The following is a 13294-nucleotide window of genomic DNA, read 5'->3' as shown; positions in this document are numbered from 1 at the left end:
TAGGCCGTCATTGAAAATAAGAATTTGTTCTTAACTGACTTGCCTAGTAAAATAAAGGTAATTTTTATTTTATTTTTTTTAAGTAGCCTGTTATCTTTGAAAGACCTACGAATTCTTTATTATATTCAGATTATTAGCCCGAACCAGATATTATCAGCATATTAATATCAATTTCCCTCTCTCTCTTTGCAAATTTGTTGCATTTTTAGTGAGGACTCCATTTTCAGAAAATGAGGACTATATTTTGCTGTAACAGCTATTGTAATGATGTTTCGGCAGTTAGCATGTAGAAAAACCCTGGGGCATGTCATAAGGAAATGTAACGTCTAGAACTGAGTTCTCTAGTAATAATGTGAAATACAGAGAGCAATACCCTGTCTATACATTACTTTATTCTTTAGATTTCTGTAATGTTCTGAACATTGCGCCCCGCTGCATCTGCCCCTGCGTTATTACATTAGTCCCATTTGCTCTGTGACTTCCACAATGAGGTCATATTCACGGGACACCCACTCTCACTGCTGCCAAACCCTATGGGGCAAAACAGAAATCTGTCAGTAAATTAGGTATAGCTCTAATCTTTCTCTCTCTATTTGCTTCCTCTCTGCAAGCTGAAGTACCTCTACTCTCTGGAGAGGACATTCAAGCACCTCTGTCTGTTTACTGGTGCTAAACTAAGTATCACATACTAAATGCAATGTGGAGAGGGACATGGGAGTTCCCCCATCTATTGACCAAATTTTCACACCATCAAAACGGTTGTTGAAGCAAAAACATAATGAAAAATATAATTCATTGTGGAGCTTTTATTTTTGGTGATGACAGATGAAGGAGTTAAATCTCAAACATACAAGGAGGGTAACCCCGGTATGCTTGGAACAGGTGAGAGCACAATGGAGTAGCCCTCCAATCATCTTGAAGGTGCAACACTGATTTAAAGAGAGACTGTACGTAATGGAGTGATATCCCTCAGTTGGAGGGAGAGGGGGGGGAAGAGTCATGCTTGATTAAATCAAGTTTAAAAAAAGAAAAAAAGATTCACACTTGATTAAGTCCAATTCACATCAACCTGAACATGTTATTAAACCAAGAGCTCTCTCTCTCTGGACAGCCTGCCCGCTGGCAGACGCTTACAGGTACAAACTTGGTCAACTGGTCAGAGGAAGTCAGACTACAACGTCTAACAGACTTGCTGACATGGTTTGTTCTCCTTACTAAAGCCATATCGTAATACAGTGTTCTCTTGAGTGATAACGTTTAAAAAAAAAAATTAATGGGAGATCCATGACCTTTTTGAAGGAGGTCAAGGTAATGAGTATCTTGGACACCTTGGTACTGTGAACCAATCTATGGTCTATAACCATCCAAGTATTTATTTAGTACTTGTTTATATATACAGTACCACTCGAAAGTTTGGACACACCTACCCATTCAAGGGTTTTTATTGATTTTTACTATTTTCTACAATGTAGAATATTAGAAGACATCAAAACTATGAAATAACACATGGAATGATGTAGCAACCAAAAAAATCCAAATGTATTTTAGATTGTTCGAAGTATCCACCCTTTGCCTTGATGACAGCTTTGCACACTCTTGGCATTCTCTCATCCAGCTTCATGAGGAATGCTTTTCCAACAGTCTTGAAAGAGTTCCCACATATGCTGAGCACTTGTTGGCTGCTTTTCCTTCACTCTGCAGTCCAACTAATCCCAAACCATCACAATTGGGTTGTGGTTGGGTGAAGGCCAGGTAATCTGATGCAGCACTCAATCACTCTCCTTCCTCGTGAAATAGCCCTTACATACCCTGGAGGTGTGTTTTGGATCATTGTCCTGTTGAAAAAGAAATGATAGTCCAATTAAGCGCAAACCAGATGGGACGGCGTATCGCTGCTGAATGCTGTGGTAGCCATGCTGGTAAAGTGTGCCTTGAATTATAGATACATCACAGACAGTGTCACCAGCAAAGCACTCCCACACCATCACACATGCAGAGATCATCCATTCACCTACTCTGCGTCTCACAAAGACATGGCGGTTGGAACCAAAAATCTCAAATTTGGACTCATCAGACCAAAGGACAGATTTTCACTGATATAATGTCTATTGCTCGTGTTCCTTGGCCCAAGCAAGTCTCTTCTTATTATTGGTGTCCTTTTGTAGTGGTTTCCTTGCAGTAATATTGGGGCTCCCGAATACCGCAGTGGTATAAGGCACTGCATCAGTGCATCAGTGCAAGAGACATCACTGCAGTCCCTCGTTCGAAACCAGGCTGCATCATATCCAGCCGTGATTGGGAGTCCCATAGGGTGGCACACAATTGGCCCAGTGTCGTCCGTCATTGTAAATAAGAATTTGTTCTTAACTGACTTGCCTAGTTAAAAAATAAATAATTGACCATAAATGATATAAATGATTCACACAGTCTCCTCTGAACAGTTGATGTTGAAATGTGTCTCTTACTTGAACTCTGAAGCATTTATTTGGGCTGCAATCTGAGGTGCAGGTAACTTGAACTTATCCTCTGCAGCAGAGGTAACTCTGGGTCTTCCTTTCCTGTGGCCGTCCTCATTAGAGCCAGTTTCATCATAGCACGTGATGATTTTTGCGAATGCACTTTCAAAGTTCTTGAACTTTTCCGGATTGACTGACCCTAACATAATGATGTTTACTGTCGTTTCTCTTTGTTTATTTGAGCTGTTCTTGCCAAAATATGGACTTGGTCTTTTCCCAAATAGGGCTATCTTCTGTATACCACCCCTACCTTGTCACAACATAACTGATTGATTCAAAAAGCACTAAGAACTAAATAAATTCCACAAATTAACTTTTAACAAGGCACATCTGTTAATTGAAATGCATTCCAGGTGACTACCTTTTATGAAGCTGGTTGAGAGAATGCCAAGGGTGTGCAAAGCTGTCATCAAGGCAAAGGGTGGCTACTTGGTTACTACATGATTCCATATGTGTTATTTCATATTGTTGATGTCTTCACTATTATTCTACAATGTAGAAAATAGTAAAAATCAAGAAAAACCCTGGAATGAGTTGTGTGTCCAAACTTTTGACTGGTACTGTATATATATATATATATATATATATATATATATATATATATATATATATATATATATATATATATTTCATTTTAAAACAGGGAATGCATTTGTTATACAGTAACACATTACTGAAACTCTCTAGATTTACAACTATAGAAATTCTAGTTTCCTAATAAAAAAGAAATCTCAGTAAAAAAAAAAAATACAACTAAAGTAGCATAAAATCCAAGTGTAAATTTTCAAGCCATCCAAAAGGTTTTGCTCCATCGTCATTTTTGCACAGAACCATGCAAGGGGTGGGTTTGGTTTCTCAGTTCGGTCAGTGCCTGTTGCTATTTACCAGCAGACTTTGAGCCATGCCATTATCTGAAGACCTGTGGAAGCTCTGATTTGTAGTGATGGAAAAGGTAGACTACATTTCATAGTTTTGCGTGAGCATTTGAGTGCACAGCATCGAGCTTGAAGTGAACTCTCTCTCTGACATTCTCACTCGTCTTTCTCTCTGACCTACTCAGATTTTAGTGGTTAGTATAAGTAGAAAAAGAGGGAAAAAACGTTTTCAAAACATTTAGAGATATTGTGTAATGGAGGCAATGTTATGCATTACATTAAGACAATTTCTTTGAGTTTTTGAAGAGGAATGTATCTGAAAAAGGAATGCAATGCTTGTATTCAGTGTTAACATCATTACAAAAACTTGCTCTGAAATTAGTAATTAAATAACCCTCTACTATTTGTACATTCAGGCACTGAAAAATCATGTCAATATGTAACTAAAAAAGATAGTCGCACTCAACTTTCCCTTGGTAAGAACAAGGAAACTGAAACTTTTAAATTGGCATTCGTGTAAATGTTCCTACTCAGTAGTAATGTCATGTGCATTCCCCTTGCTCTCCTTTTGTATGAACCCCCTCCCCTCCCCCCCTCCCTTTAAGTGCGTTTCAATACTGAACTGACGTCAGAGCTTTCAGAGGCCCTCTTAAACCGCCACCTTGACTTACGGGGAAAACAAAGGCAAATGTCCACCGTTTTTTAAGTTACCCTCCGTGCAGACGCAGGTGTCCTCTGTCCTCCAGGCAGCCCCACCCCCCCACCTCCCACCCCACCCAGGTGTGATAGCCAGCTCTCACCCCAGCGAACCTGAACTCAGTCAGTTTAACTATACAAGGGCTTTTACAAAAAAAAGCTAACTTGAACAGCCATACAATGGCTAAAAAATAAACCATATCTCTACTTGTCTCGGTTTAAGTCATTTAGGTTGTTGTTTAGAGGATGTGTCGAAGTTTTCACTCATTCGCATTGGAGCAGTTTCTAGTTCAGTCCTGCCCTGGGAGTTCAGTCACAGCGGTGTTTGTTTTTGGATGCGAAGGCAGGAGGGTTAGGGGAACGCTATGGGGCTCCAAAGGAGAAGTTGTAGTGGGGGTGGTGCGGTTTAGGGCAGGTTCAAGGGCTAGCCGCTGTCAGAGGAGGTGTGTGGCGCCGTGGAGGGCGAGCGGCGTCGGCGGGCGGTAGAGGTCCAGGAGCGCTCTGAGCGTTCGGAGCGCTCTGAGCCCAGCGAGGCAGGCCGGAAGCGGTGCAGGAAACCGTCCAGAAATTCCTGCTGCTGCTGGGTTATGGCTTGGGAGATGAGGCAGGGCAGCGCCTGTAGGCTGCCCGTCACCGAGTCCAGCTTGTCCTCCAACATGCCGATGCGCTTGTCTAGCTCCTCGCTGCGCTCCTGCAGCTCTGACACCAGGTCGTACATCACGTTCTGGGTCTGCAGGAGGAGGAGAGAGGGGTGGTGATGGATCTATTACGGTATACTGTATGCTAACTGAATTTACTGTTTATATAAAAATGTAGTCATTTGACAGTTGTCATAAATTGCACTAAAAAGTAAATATCGTATTCTATCAGTATTATTGGTATGGTCCATAAATTGCACTCAAAGCATGTATATGTAAATACTGTATTCTATCAGTATTATTGTGTGGTGCCTCTTTCTGCCAAAGAGCCAAAGATAGAAATTAGCCTAGTAGCTTTGATCTCACATCAGTTGCGCATGACCCCTTACGAGGTAATAACGAACAAATTAATTAATAAATAAATACATAAATCATGTTAGGGCAAACAACTAGAATCTGAATCTAAGGATCTCAATATCAGAGTTGACAGGAAAGAGAAATATATCTGGGGTAGAAGGGGTAGTAACTAGGGCAAGAACAAATTTGATGGATCTTTTTTTTTATCAGCTATTTCTAAACACTCAATCACTGGAAGTGTATTCATATACAGCAGGGTTCCCCAACTGGTGTGATTTTGTTTCAGTCAAATATGATATATGTTTGTGCTACAAGCAATCAATTTGCAGTCTACAAATGATTATGTTCCGGCACCCTAACCATCCGCTCAAGAAAAGATTGTCTCACAGATTAATCTAGTTGATGATCCCTGATATACATATGCATTTTGGAAGTGTTCTATATCTGTAAATTCCACCGGTCCTAGTTCTGGAACAATTCAGGATCAAGGATGTCTTGTCAAAACGTAGACTAATAGCCCTGCAGATAAATTAATGAGAGAATACAGATCTCTGAGCTAATTGGTAACTTTTCATCATATATATCTGTCATTAACAGAGAATCATACGCTGAGGGAATAATCTACAAACGACTTCACGGAAAAGCAAAGCCCTTCTGTGTGTTTAAGTGAACAGGCTACTACCCAGCAAACAGGGGGCATTCTAATGAAACGTTCCTATAAGGTCCCTTTAAGGGTTTTTGCGAGACATTACCCCACTGATGTTCTGAGAAGGTTCTAGGAACATTTGACATTTGACTATAATAGGACGTTCAGTACAGGTTATTTTTATGTCCATTAGGGAATGTTACGTAAAGGTTCCTATTTGGTTCTGATAGGACGTTATCCAAGGAACATTTAACAAGAGGACGTCGCATGATGGTCCCAAGGGAACGTTCTCTGGGGACCTTTGTCGAGTTCTGTGTAAGTTACCAGGACGTCAATGAGGACCATGTCTCAGTTTTACTAGTATGTTCTCGGTACGTTGTGTCATGGTTCCCAAAAATCTCCAGGAGACCTTGACACAACATCCTAGGAATGTTCTAGAAATGGCCTCTGGGACATCCCCAGAACAAATCGGGAACTAGACAAAACCTCCAGGCGACCATGACACAACATCTCAAGAACATTTAGAACAAACTCGGGAACTAGATAAAACCGTTGTCACACCTGATCTGTTTCACCTGTGCTTGTCTCCACCCCCCTCCAGGTGTCGCCCATTTTCCCCATTATCCCCTGGGTACTTATACCTGTGTTCTCTGTTTGTCTGTTTCCAGTTGGTTTTGTTTAGTCAAGCCTACCAGCATTTTTCCTTCTGTTCCTGTCTATTGATTGTTCCTGTTTTTCCTGTTTTTTACCTTTTCTGCCTGACCCTGAGCCTGCCTGCCGTCCTGTACCTTTGCCCCACTACTCTGCATTATCGACCCCTGCCTGCCTTGATCTGTCATTTGCCTGCCACTGTTGCTGTAATAAACACTGTTACTCCAACACAGTATGCATTTGGGTCTTACCTGAAATGTGATAACCATCAGGGGACTATAACACAATATCCCTTGAATGTCCTAAAAATGTCCTTGGGGATTTTCCCAGAACAAACCGGGAAAATAGACAACCTCCAGGGGAACATGACAGAACATTCTACGAATGTCCCATAAACATCCTTGGGGATGTCCCCGGAACAAACTGGGAACTAGACAAAAACGTCCACGCGTCAAAGATAAAAACATCCTAAAATCGTCCCTGGGGACGTTCCCGGAACAACCTAGGAACTAGACAAAACCTCCACAGAACCATGACACAACATCCCAAGAAAATCCTAAAATTGTCCTTGGGGATGTCCTGGGAATAAACCGGGAACTACACAAAACCTCCAAGACAATGACACAACGTCCTGATGACTTAAGGGCGACCATTTTGCGAGGTTCCAGGGACGTCCTAACAACTCATTTTTGTTTGCAGGGTAATGACTACTGATAAGTTTGAATAATGCACATACAGTTGCAGAGTTGACCTGTTATTTACATGGCTATCCAATGCTCTATCCCCTAGGACTAGACAGACTGCTTTAACCACATGTGTAGAGAGAGGGGTGGGGGTCCGGCAGTGCAAACACACATTAAAGCACCATCTTCTGAACATTTTAGAACAGACACCTGGAGTGCAAATGCCACCCACATCAATGCAGTGGCTGGCGGCCAGCTGCGGCCCTTTTGAAAAACCCCAGTCTTCTTACCTTCGCCAGGTCCACTAGCGTGTTGGCCTGATCGTTGAGTTTCCTCTGCTCCATCTTTACACTGCGTAGTCTGGGCAGAGGCAGGGGGGGTTGGAGTGGGGATAGAGGGCAGGGGTTGGTTGGTCGGTCATCAGGGTGAAGGTGGATGGGTGGAAGGGGGGGGGGGAGAAGCAACACATCTTTGTCACGAGAACACTCTCTGGGAACACTTGAGGAGAGAGAGAGCCTGCATGCATATATAAGCATTCCCAGTCTTGATCATCGCCATACCAACACATGCAAAAATGCAAAGAAATCTGAGTCAAAACAAAATAAGTCCCCCCCCCCCACACTTCTGTCAATAAAAATGTATAAATAAAGCCTTTCATAAAGGTGACATGACTCTTTATGCTTCCAGCTGTCACACCTTTCCAACTAGCTGAGTGGCAGGACGTCAGAGGAACATCAGTCATTGGGTGAGCTTGCAATGACTTGTGAGTGACGTACACTTATGTTGTGGAGGGTGCTAGTGGGGGAAGGGCCAGAGCCTGTGAATGTGACATACAATAATGCATTGCAGTGGCACTTTAAACTGAATCTATGGCACTGACCGATAAAACACAGTGGCTACGTTAAATTACTTTGTTGATTGATGATTTTGACGCTCTACACTTCCTATAACACTGATCTTCTTGATCTGGTCGCCCTTGGAAATGAGATTCCTTATCTAGGATAAGGTAAATAAAGGTTCAAGGATTGTGTGTCACTTTCAATGGCTACTGAAATACCTTGGAGATTTGTGCGTTGGTTTGGAGGGATGACACCAGTCAATCAGTGGATCAACATTCTGGTGACTTGATCAGGTAGAAAGTCCTCTATAGGGCTAATTCTGATGCAATGACATTCAAGGACATTCATTCATGTGCAAATCGGGAGATCACAGCAAAGGCTCTGTTTTCGGGTTCATCTAATGAGAGATGAGAGAGGCTCAGTTTGGCCCAAGCGGGTTACAAAGGACCCGAGCGGGGTACAAAAAATATTCTAAAACTGTTTACCAGGGGACTACTATGGTGTGTAAAGATACCACTTGATTTGTGCTCTTTATTGTGAGTGTCTGATTTGGCTGAGTGTTGATTTGCCGTAAAAAAAAACACACCCCAAAACTAAACCCTGAAGATATGTGTTTAATACAAAATCAGGAGCAAGGATGGGTCTGCCAACGCAGGTTAATATAGCCTACATATTGTAGCTATATTAATCATGGTAACATCATAGATGGCGACTTCATTGATGAATGGACTGGCCAAGCCGACAAGCCCCAACAAGCTCATACTGCCAGATGCCTCTGACTTTCTTCAGACACCCCACTACCATGTCATCATCAGTGGTAATGTTGATGCTTTTTGTCATTCCATTCAGAGGATGAGGGTAAATGGAACATTAAAAGGAAACCAAAACAACCGGCATCCAGCATTTGAAGGTTCATGCATGTCAAACGTAGACATGGAGAGAGAGAATGTAGAGGAAACAGAAGGAACATAGACTCAACTTACTTCTGAGCTCTGCAGTGATAGAGCAAAACAAAGACAGAACACAATACAAAGTTTTAAACCCCACAACATCCACGAAACAAGTGAACCATTACACTTCTCACTGTAAGCACAGGGTAAGGGTTGAGGAGAGGGGAAGGAGAGCCATTAAAGTGCACTGTAGTTTAGACTGAGGATGGTGTGTGTGTGTGTGTGTGTGTGTGTGTGTGTGTGTGTGTGTGTGTGTGTGTGTGTGTGTGTGTGTGTGTGTGTGTGTGTGTGTGTGTGTGTGTGTGTGTGTGTGTGTGTGTGTGTGTGTGTGTGTGTGTGTGTGTGTGTGTGTGTGTGTGTGTGTCAGGTGCAGCTGTGTTTTATGTGTGTGTGTTGTTATTTTTGTATACTATTGAATAACAACTTGCTAACTGAACACATAGGATATCGTCACAGGAAATGGCAGCGAGAGTAGGAAAAGTAGGACATTATAACAAACACTACCAGTAGTGCTGCTGGCTAGGAGTGCTGTTAGGAATACACAAATACAGCTAAATACTGTTAGTATGATAGCAGTGCAACTAAAATCACTACTTCCTACTGCTTCAACAACAAATAACAAAGACAATAACATATATTTAACAACTTTGAACAGGTGGTAAAAAAAACAACTAAGTGTTCACATAGGCTTCAGGCATGCTTACAAGGAAGTCATATTCTTTTGGAAATGGTACTTACTGATGGATGGCCTGTAGAAACTTCCGCTGGTGTTTGCGCACCTTAGCGTGATCTATCTTCTTGACCAGCTTAGTGTGTTTGTAGATGAGCCATGTTTCCCTGAGTACATTGGCAGCTGTGTTCTTTACCTGCGGAACAATGAGGAAACAAATGTGAATCCTTACAACATTGGCAAGGTGTCACGCAGTGTTGTGTTCGAGACCACCTAAAGCGAGACTGATTCAAGAACAAGACTGGAGCAAATTTAGTCTGTCAAGACCAAGACCGGAAGGAGGGCGAGACTGAGTCGAGACCGAGACCAAAAAAATGCGAGTCTAATTCAAGACCATGATTGGAATTTTGTTCAAAATGTCTAATATTTCTGTGTTCATATTTCAGAACAACATATGGATTCTTTAGACATTCAGAATGGTGAAAAAAAGCATGCTGAGGGAAAATAAACTCACATTTTTACTAATGTAACAGTATAACTTTAGACCGTCCCCTCGCCCATACCCGGGCACGAACCAGGGACCCTCTGCACACATCAACAACAGTCACCCACGAAGCATAGTTTACCCATCGCTCCACAAAAGCCGCGGCCCTTGCAGAGTAAGGGGAACTACTGCTTCAAGGTCTCAGAGCAAGTGACGTCACCGAATGAAACGCTATTTAGCGCGCACCACCGCTAACTAAGCTAGCCGTTTCACATCCTTTACACTAACCCAAACACAAACAATTAGGGCCTTCTACACTTTAAGAGAAAGGTTTAATGTTCTGGTTTAATCTCTTATATTTTTGTTGGAAAGGAAAGGGTTAACACGGAATTTAAAAAATATCCAATCAGGATTTTACTTTGGTGGTCTCTGGGGAGATAATTCTAGCTAGCTAAGTGAGCCATTGGCTAGGCCATCAAAGCTTGATAGAAGGCATCTGCCATTAACTGTATTAGGGCAAAATGTTGGAGTGACTGCGAAATCAACCAATCACATTGACTTGTAATGGGTGGGACCGTTTTTACAGAAAGTATGGAAACTTTTGCCTTCTCGAAGGCCAACAAGTCACTGCAATAGCGAGCAGTAGCTTTCCCACGGTCTAGATGGCTAGCTTTTGTTGTAGGCTAGTTTGCCGCAGCTGCAGCAGGTGTTATCGAAGAGGATGTTGTTGCTAATTTGTTAGGTTCTCCCTTTTCAAGAATAACTTTCAACAAGAAGTTAAGTTTCAAATTATTATCATCTGATGAGTGGAACTGTGTTCTTTACTGCATGCTGTTAGCCATCTCTTTGAAAATAGCTTGTGTGTAAAACATTTTTTACACTTTAGATCACTGGTTACTTTATGTGCTATACATAAAAATAAAAAATTGCAATGGGAAGTAATAGTTGTCCATTTCGACTGGGAGATGCTTAACCTAATGGTTGTGTTTTTGTATTATGATTGGGACCTACTGGCTTATTATGTCTCAGTGAATGGACTGCTTTCTTTCCATTGGCCCTATGCAGTGGTGTAGTGGTGCCTGGAGAAGTGGGTCCTGTGTTAAAAATCCTGTTTTCCTATGGATTTTTCTGATTTTCACTCTCAAAATCACACGTTTTGGGTGTCGTTGCCCTTTAATTCAATTGAGCAAAACAAATGTCCTCCCCATTGATACAAATCAGAGTTATATTATTCTGTCAGGTAGGCCTACATTGTATTCAACATTTAATTGGAGCAGTTTTTAGGGGAAAGCCTTTAGAAATGTTCATGCTGTTGGATTCGGGGTGAAACTTTGAACATTGTTATACTCAGAGGTATAGGAACATTAGTTACAAAAGAGACATGAGGGGTGCCATAATGATGCTTGGGAGGGGCTGAGTGCAGGGAACACGATCGCATGTGGCAGTACTGATAAAGGGAGAAACCGTTCAAGGATCATGTCACTTAGCTCCCTGTTTAGCAAGAATGATGCAATGTCTAGCGATAAGGAGGAGACGCCACCCTTTAGGAAACATTTAACTTGGTTAAGCTTCTCTAGTGTCCATGATTTCACATCACAAATACATCCAGAACGCCGCAGCCCGTCTAGTGTTCAACCTTCCCAAGTTCTCTCACGTCACCCCGCTCCTCCACTCTCTCCACTGGCTTCCAGTTGAAGCTCGCATCCGCTACAAGACCATGGTGCTTGCCTACGGAGCTGTGAGGGGAACGGCACCTCAGTACCTCCAGGCTCTGATCAGGCCCTACACCCAAATAAGGGCACTGCGTTCATCCACCTCTGGCCTGCTCGCCTCCCTACCACTGAGGAAGTACAGTTCCCGCTCAGCCCAGTCAAAACTGTTCGCTGCTCTGGCTCCCCAATGGTGGAACAAACTCCCTCACGACGCCAGGACAGCGGAGTCAATCACCACCTTCCGGAGACACCTGAAACCCCACCTCTTTAAGGAATACCTAGGATAGGATAAAGTAATCCTTCTCACCCCCCTCCCCCCCTTAAAATATTTAGATGCACTATTGTAAAGTGGCTGTTCCACTGGATGTCATAAGGTGAATGCACCAATTTGTAAGTCGCTCTGGATAAGAGCGTCTGCTAAATGACTTAAATGTAAATGTAAATAGCCTAATAACTAAGACTATGGCCAAAACCTTTTCAATACGTCTTTTACATACCCATTGTTGACTTGGTTAGCATTTACTGGTAAATATAAGTCGAAACATCTTTCCTACCTACCGGCTAGAGATGTCATTCTTCTGTGAGCTGCTCCGTGGACAACCATTTGAGAGCTGTGCGCTCTTGCTGCCTGCAGATGACATTCCTCTGAAACTTGGCTATGTGTGCTGAGCGCATGTAAATATATGCTTTGCGATTGTGTAGGCTTAATAAATCGTATACCTCCACTACACTACTTTGATATGCAACAGTGGAGATTAACCTCTCTGGGATTATTCGGGACGCTAGCGTCCCACCTCGCCAACAGCCAGTGAAATTGCAGGGCGCCAAATTCAAAACAACAGAAATCTCATAATTAAAATTCCTCAACCATACAAGTATCTTACACCATTTAAAATATACACTTCTCGTTGATCCAACCACAGTGTCCGATTTCAAAAAGCCGTTTCGGCGAAAGCGGAACATATCATTATGTTAGGTCAGAAACGTGTCACAGAAAGCATTCAGACATTTTCCAACCAAAGAGAGGTGTCACAAAAAGCAGAAATATAGATCAAATTAATCACTAACCTTTGACGATCTTCATCAGATTACACTCCCAGGACTCAATGTTACACAATACATATATGTTTTGTAAGTTCATATTTATATTCAAAAACCTCATTGCCACCATTTTCAGAAATGCCTCCAAAACATCCGGAGAAATTGCAGAGAACCACATCAAATAACACGAATACTCATCATAAACTTTGATGAAAGATACATATTTTACATAGAATTAAAGATAAACTTGATTTTTTTAAATCTGACACAGCGGTTGCATTAAGGAGAAGTCTATCTTTAATTCTGTGAATAACACTTGTATATTTTATCAATGTTTATTATGAGTATTTCTGCAAAATCACCAGATGTTTTGGAATCAAAACATTACTGCACGTAAGGTGCTAATGTAAACTGAGATTTTTGGTTATAAATATGCACATTATCGAACAAAACATACATTTTTTGTGTAACATGATGTCCTATGAGTGTCATCTGATGAAGATCATCAAAGGTTAGTGATTCATTTTATCTATATT

General features: G+C 41.9%; 1 protein-coding gene across 2 annotated transcripts in view; it reads right to left on the bottom strand.

Moving 5' to 3' along the window:
* Window positions 1-4146: 4146 nt before the first annotated feature.
* LOC124017584 (small conductance calcium-activated potassium channel protein 2-like) overlaps window positions 4147-13294 on the bottom strand; it is a 64172-nt gene continuing 55024 nt past the window's right edge. For both annotated transcript variants that reach the window (XM_046332782.1, XM_046332783.1), the window contains 3 exons: window positions 9590-9717; window positions 7353-7422; window positions 4147-4817 (listed from right to left, as the gene is read on the bottom strand). In XM_046332782.1, coding sequence (XP_046188738.1) covers window positions 4512-4817; window positions 7353-7422; window positions 9590-9717 — 504 coding nt within the window. In that variant the 3' untranslated portion in view covers window positions 4147-4511. The remainder of the gene's footprint in view (window positions 4818-7352; window positions 7423-9589; window positions 9718-13294) is intronic.

The sequence above is a fragment of the Oncorhynchus gorbuscha genome, unplaced genomic scaffold, assembly GCF_021184085.1.
Source record: "Oncorhynchus gorbuscha isolate QuinsamMale2020 ecotype Even-year unplaced genomic scaffold, OgorEven_v1.0 Un_scaffold_28:::fragment_2:::debris, whole genome shotgun sequence".
Taxonomy (NCBI): Eukaryota; Metazoa; Chordata; class Actinopteri; order Salmoniformes; family Salmonidae; genus Oncorhynchus; species Oncorhynchus gorbuscha.
The sequence above is the reverse complement of the archived record's forward strand: the minus strand, read 5'-3'. Positions and strand labels throughout refer to the sequence as shown.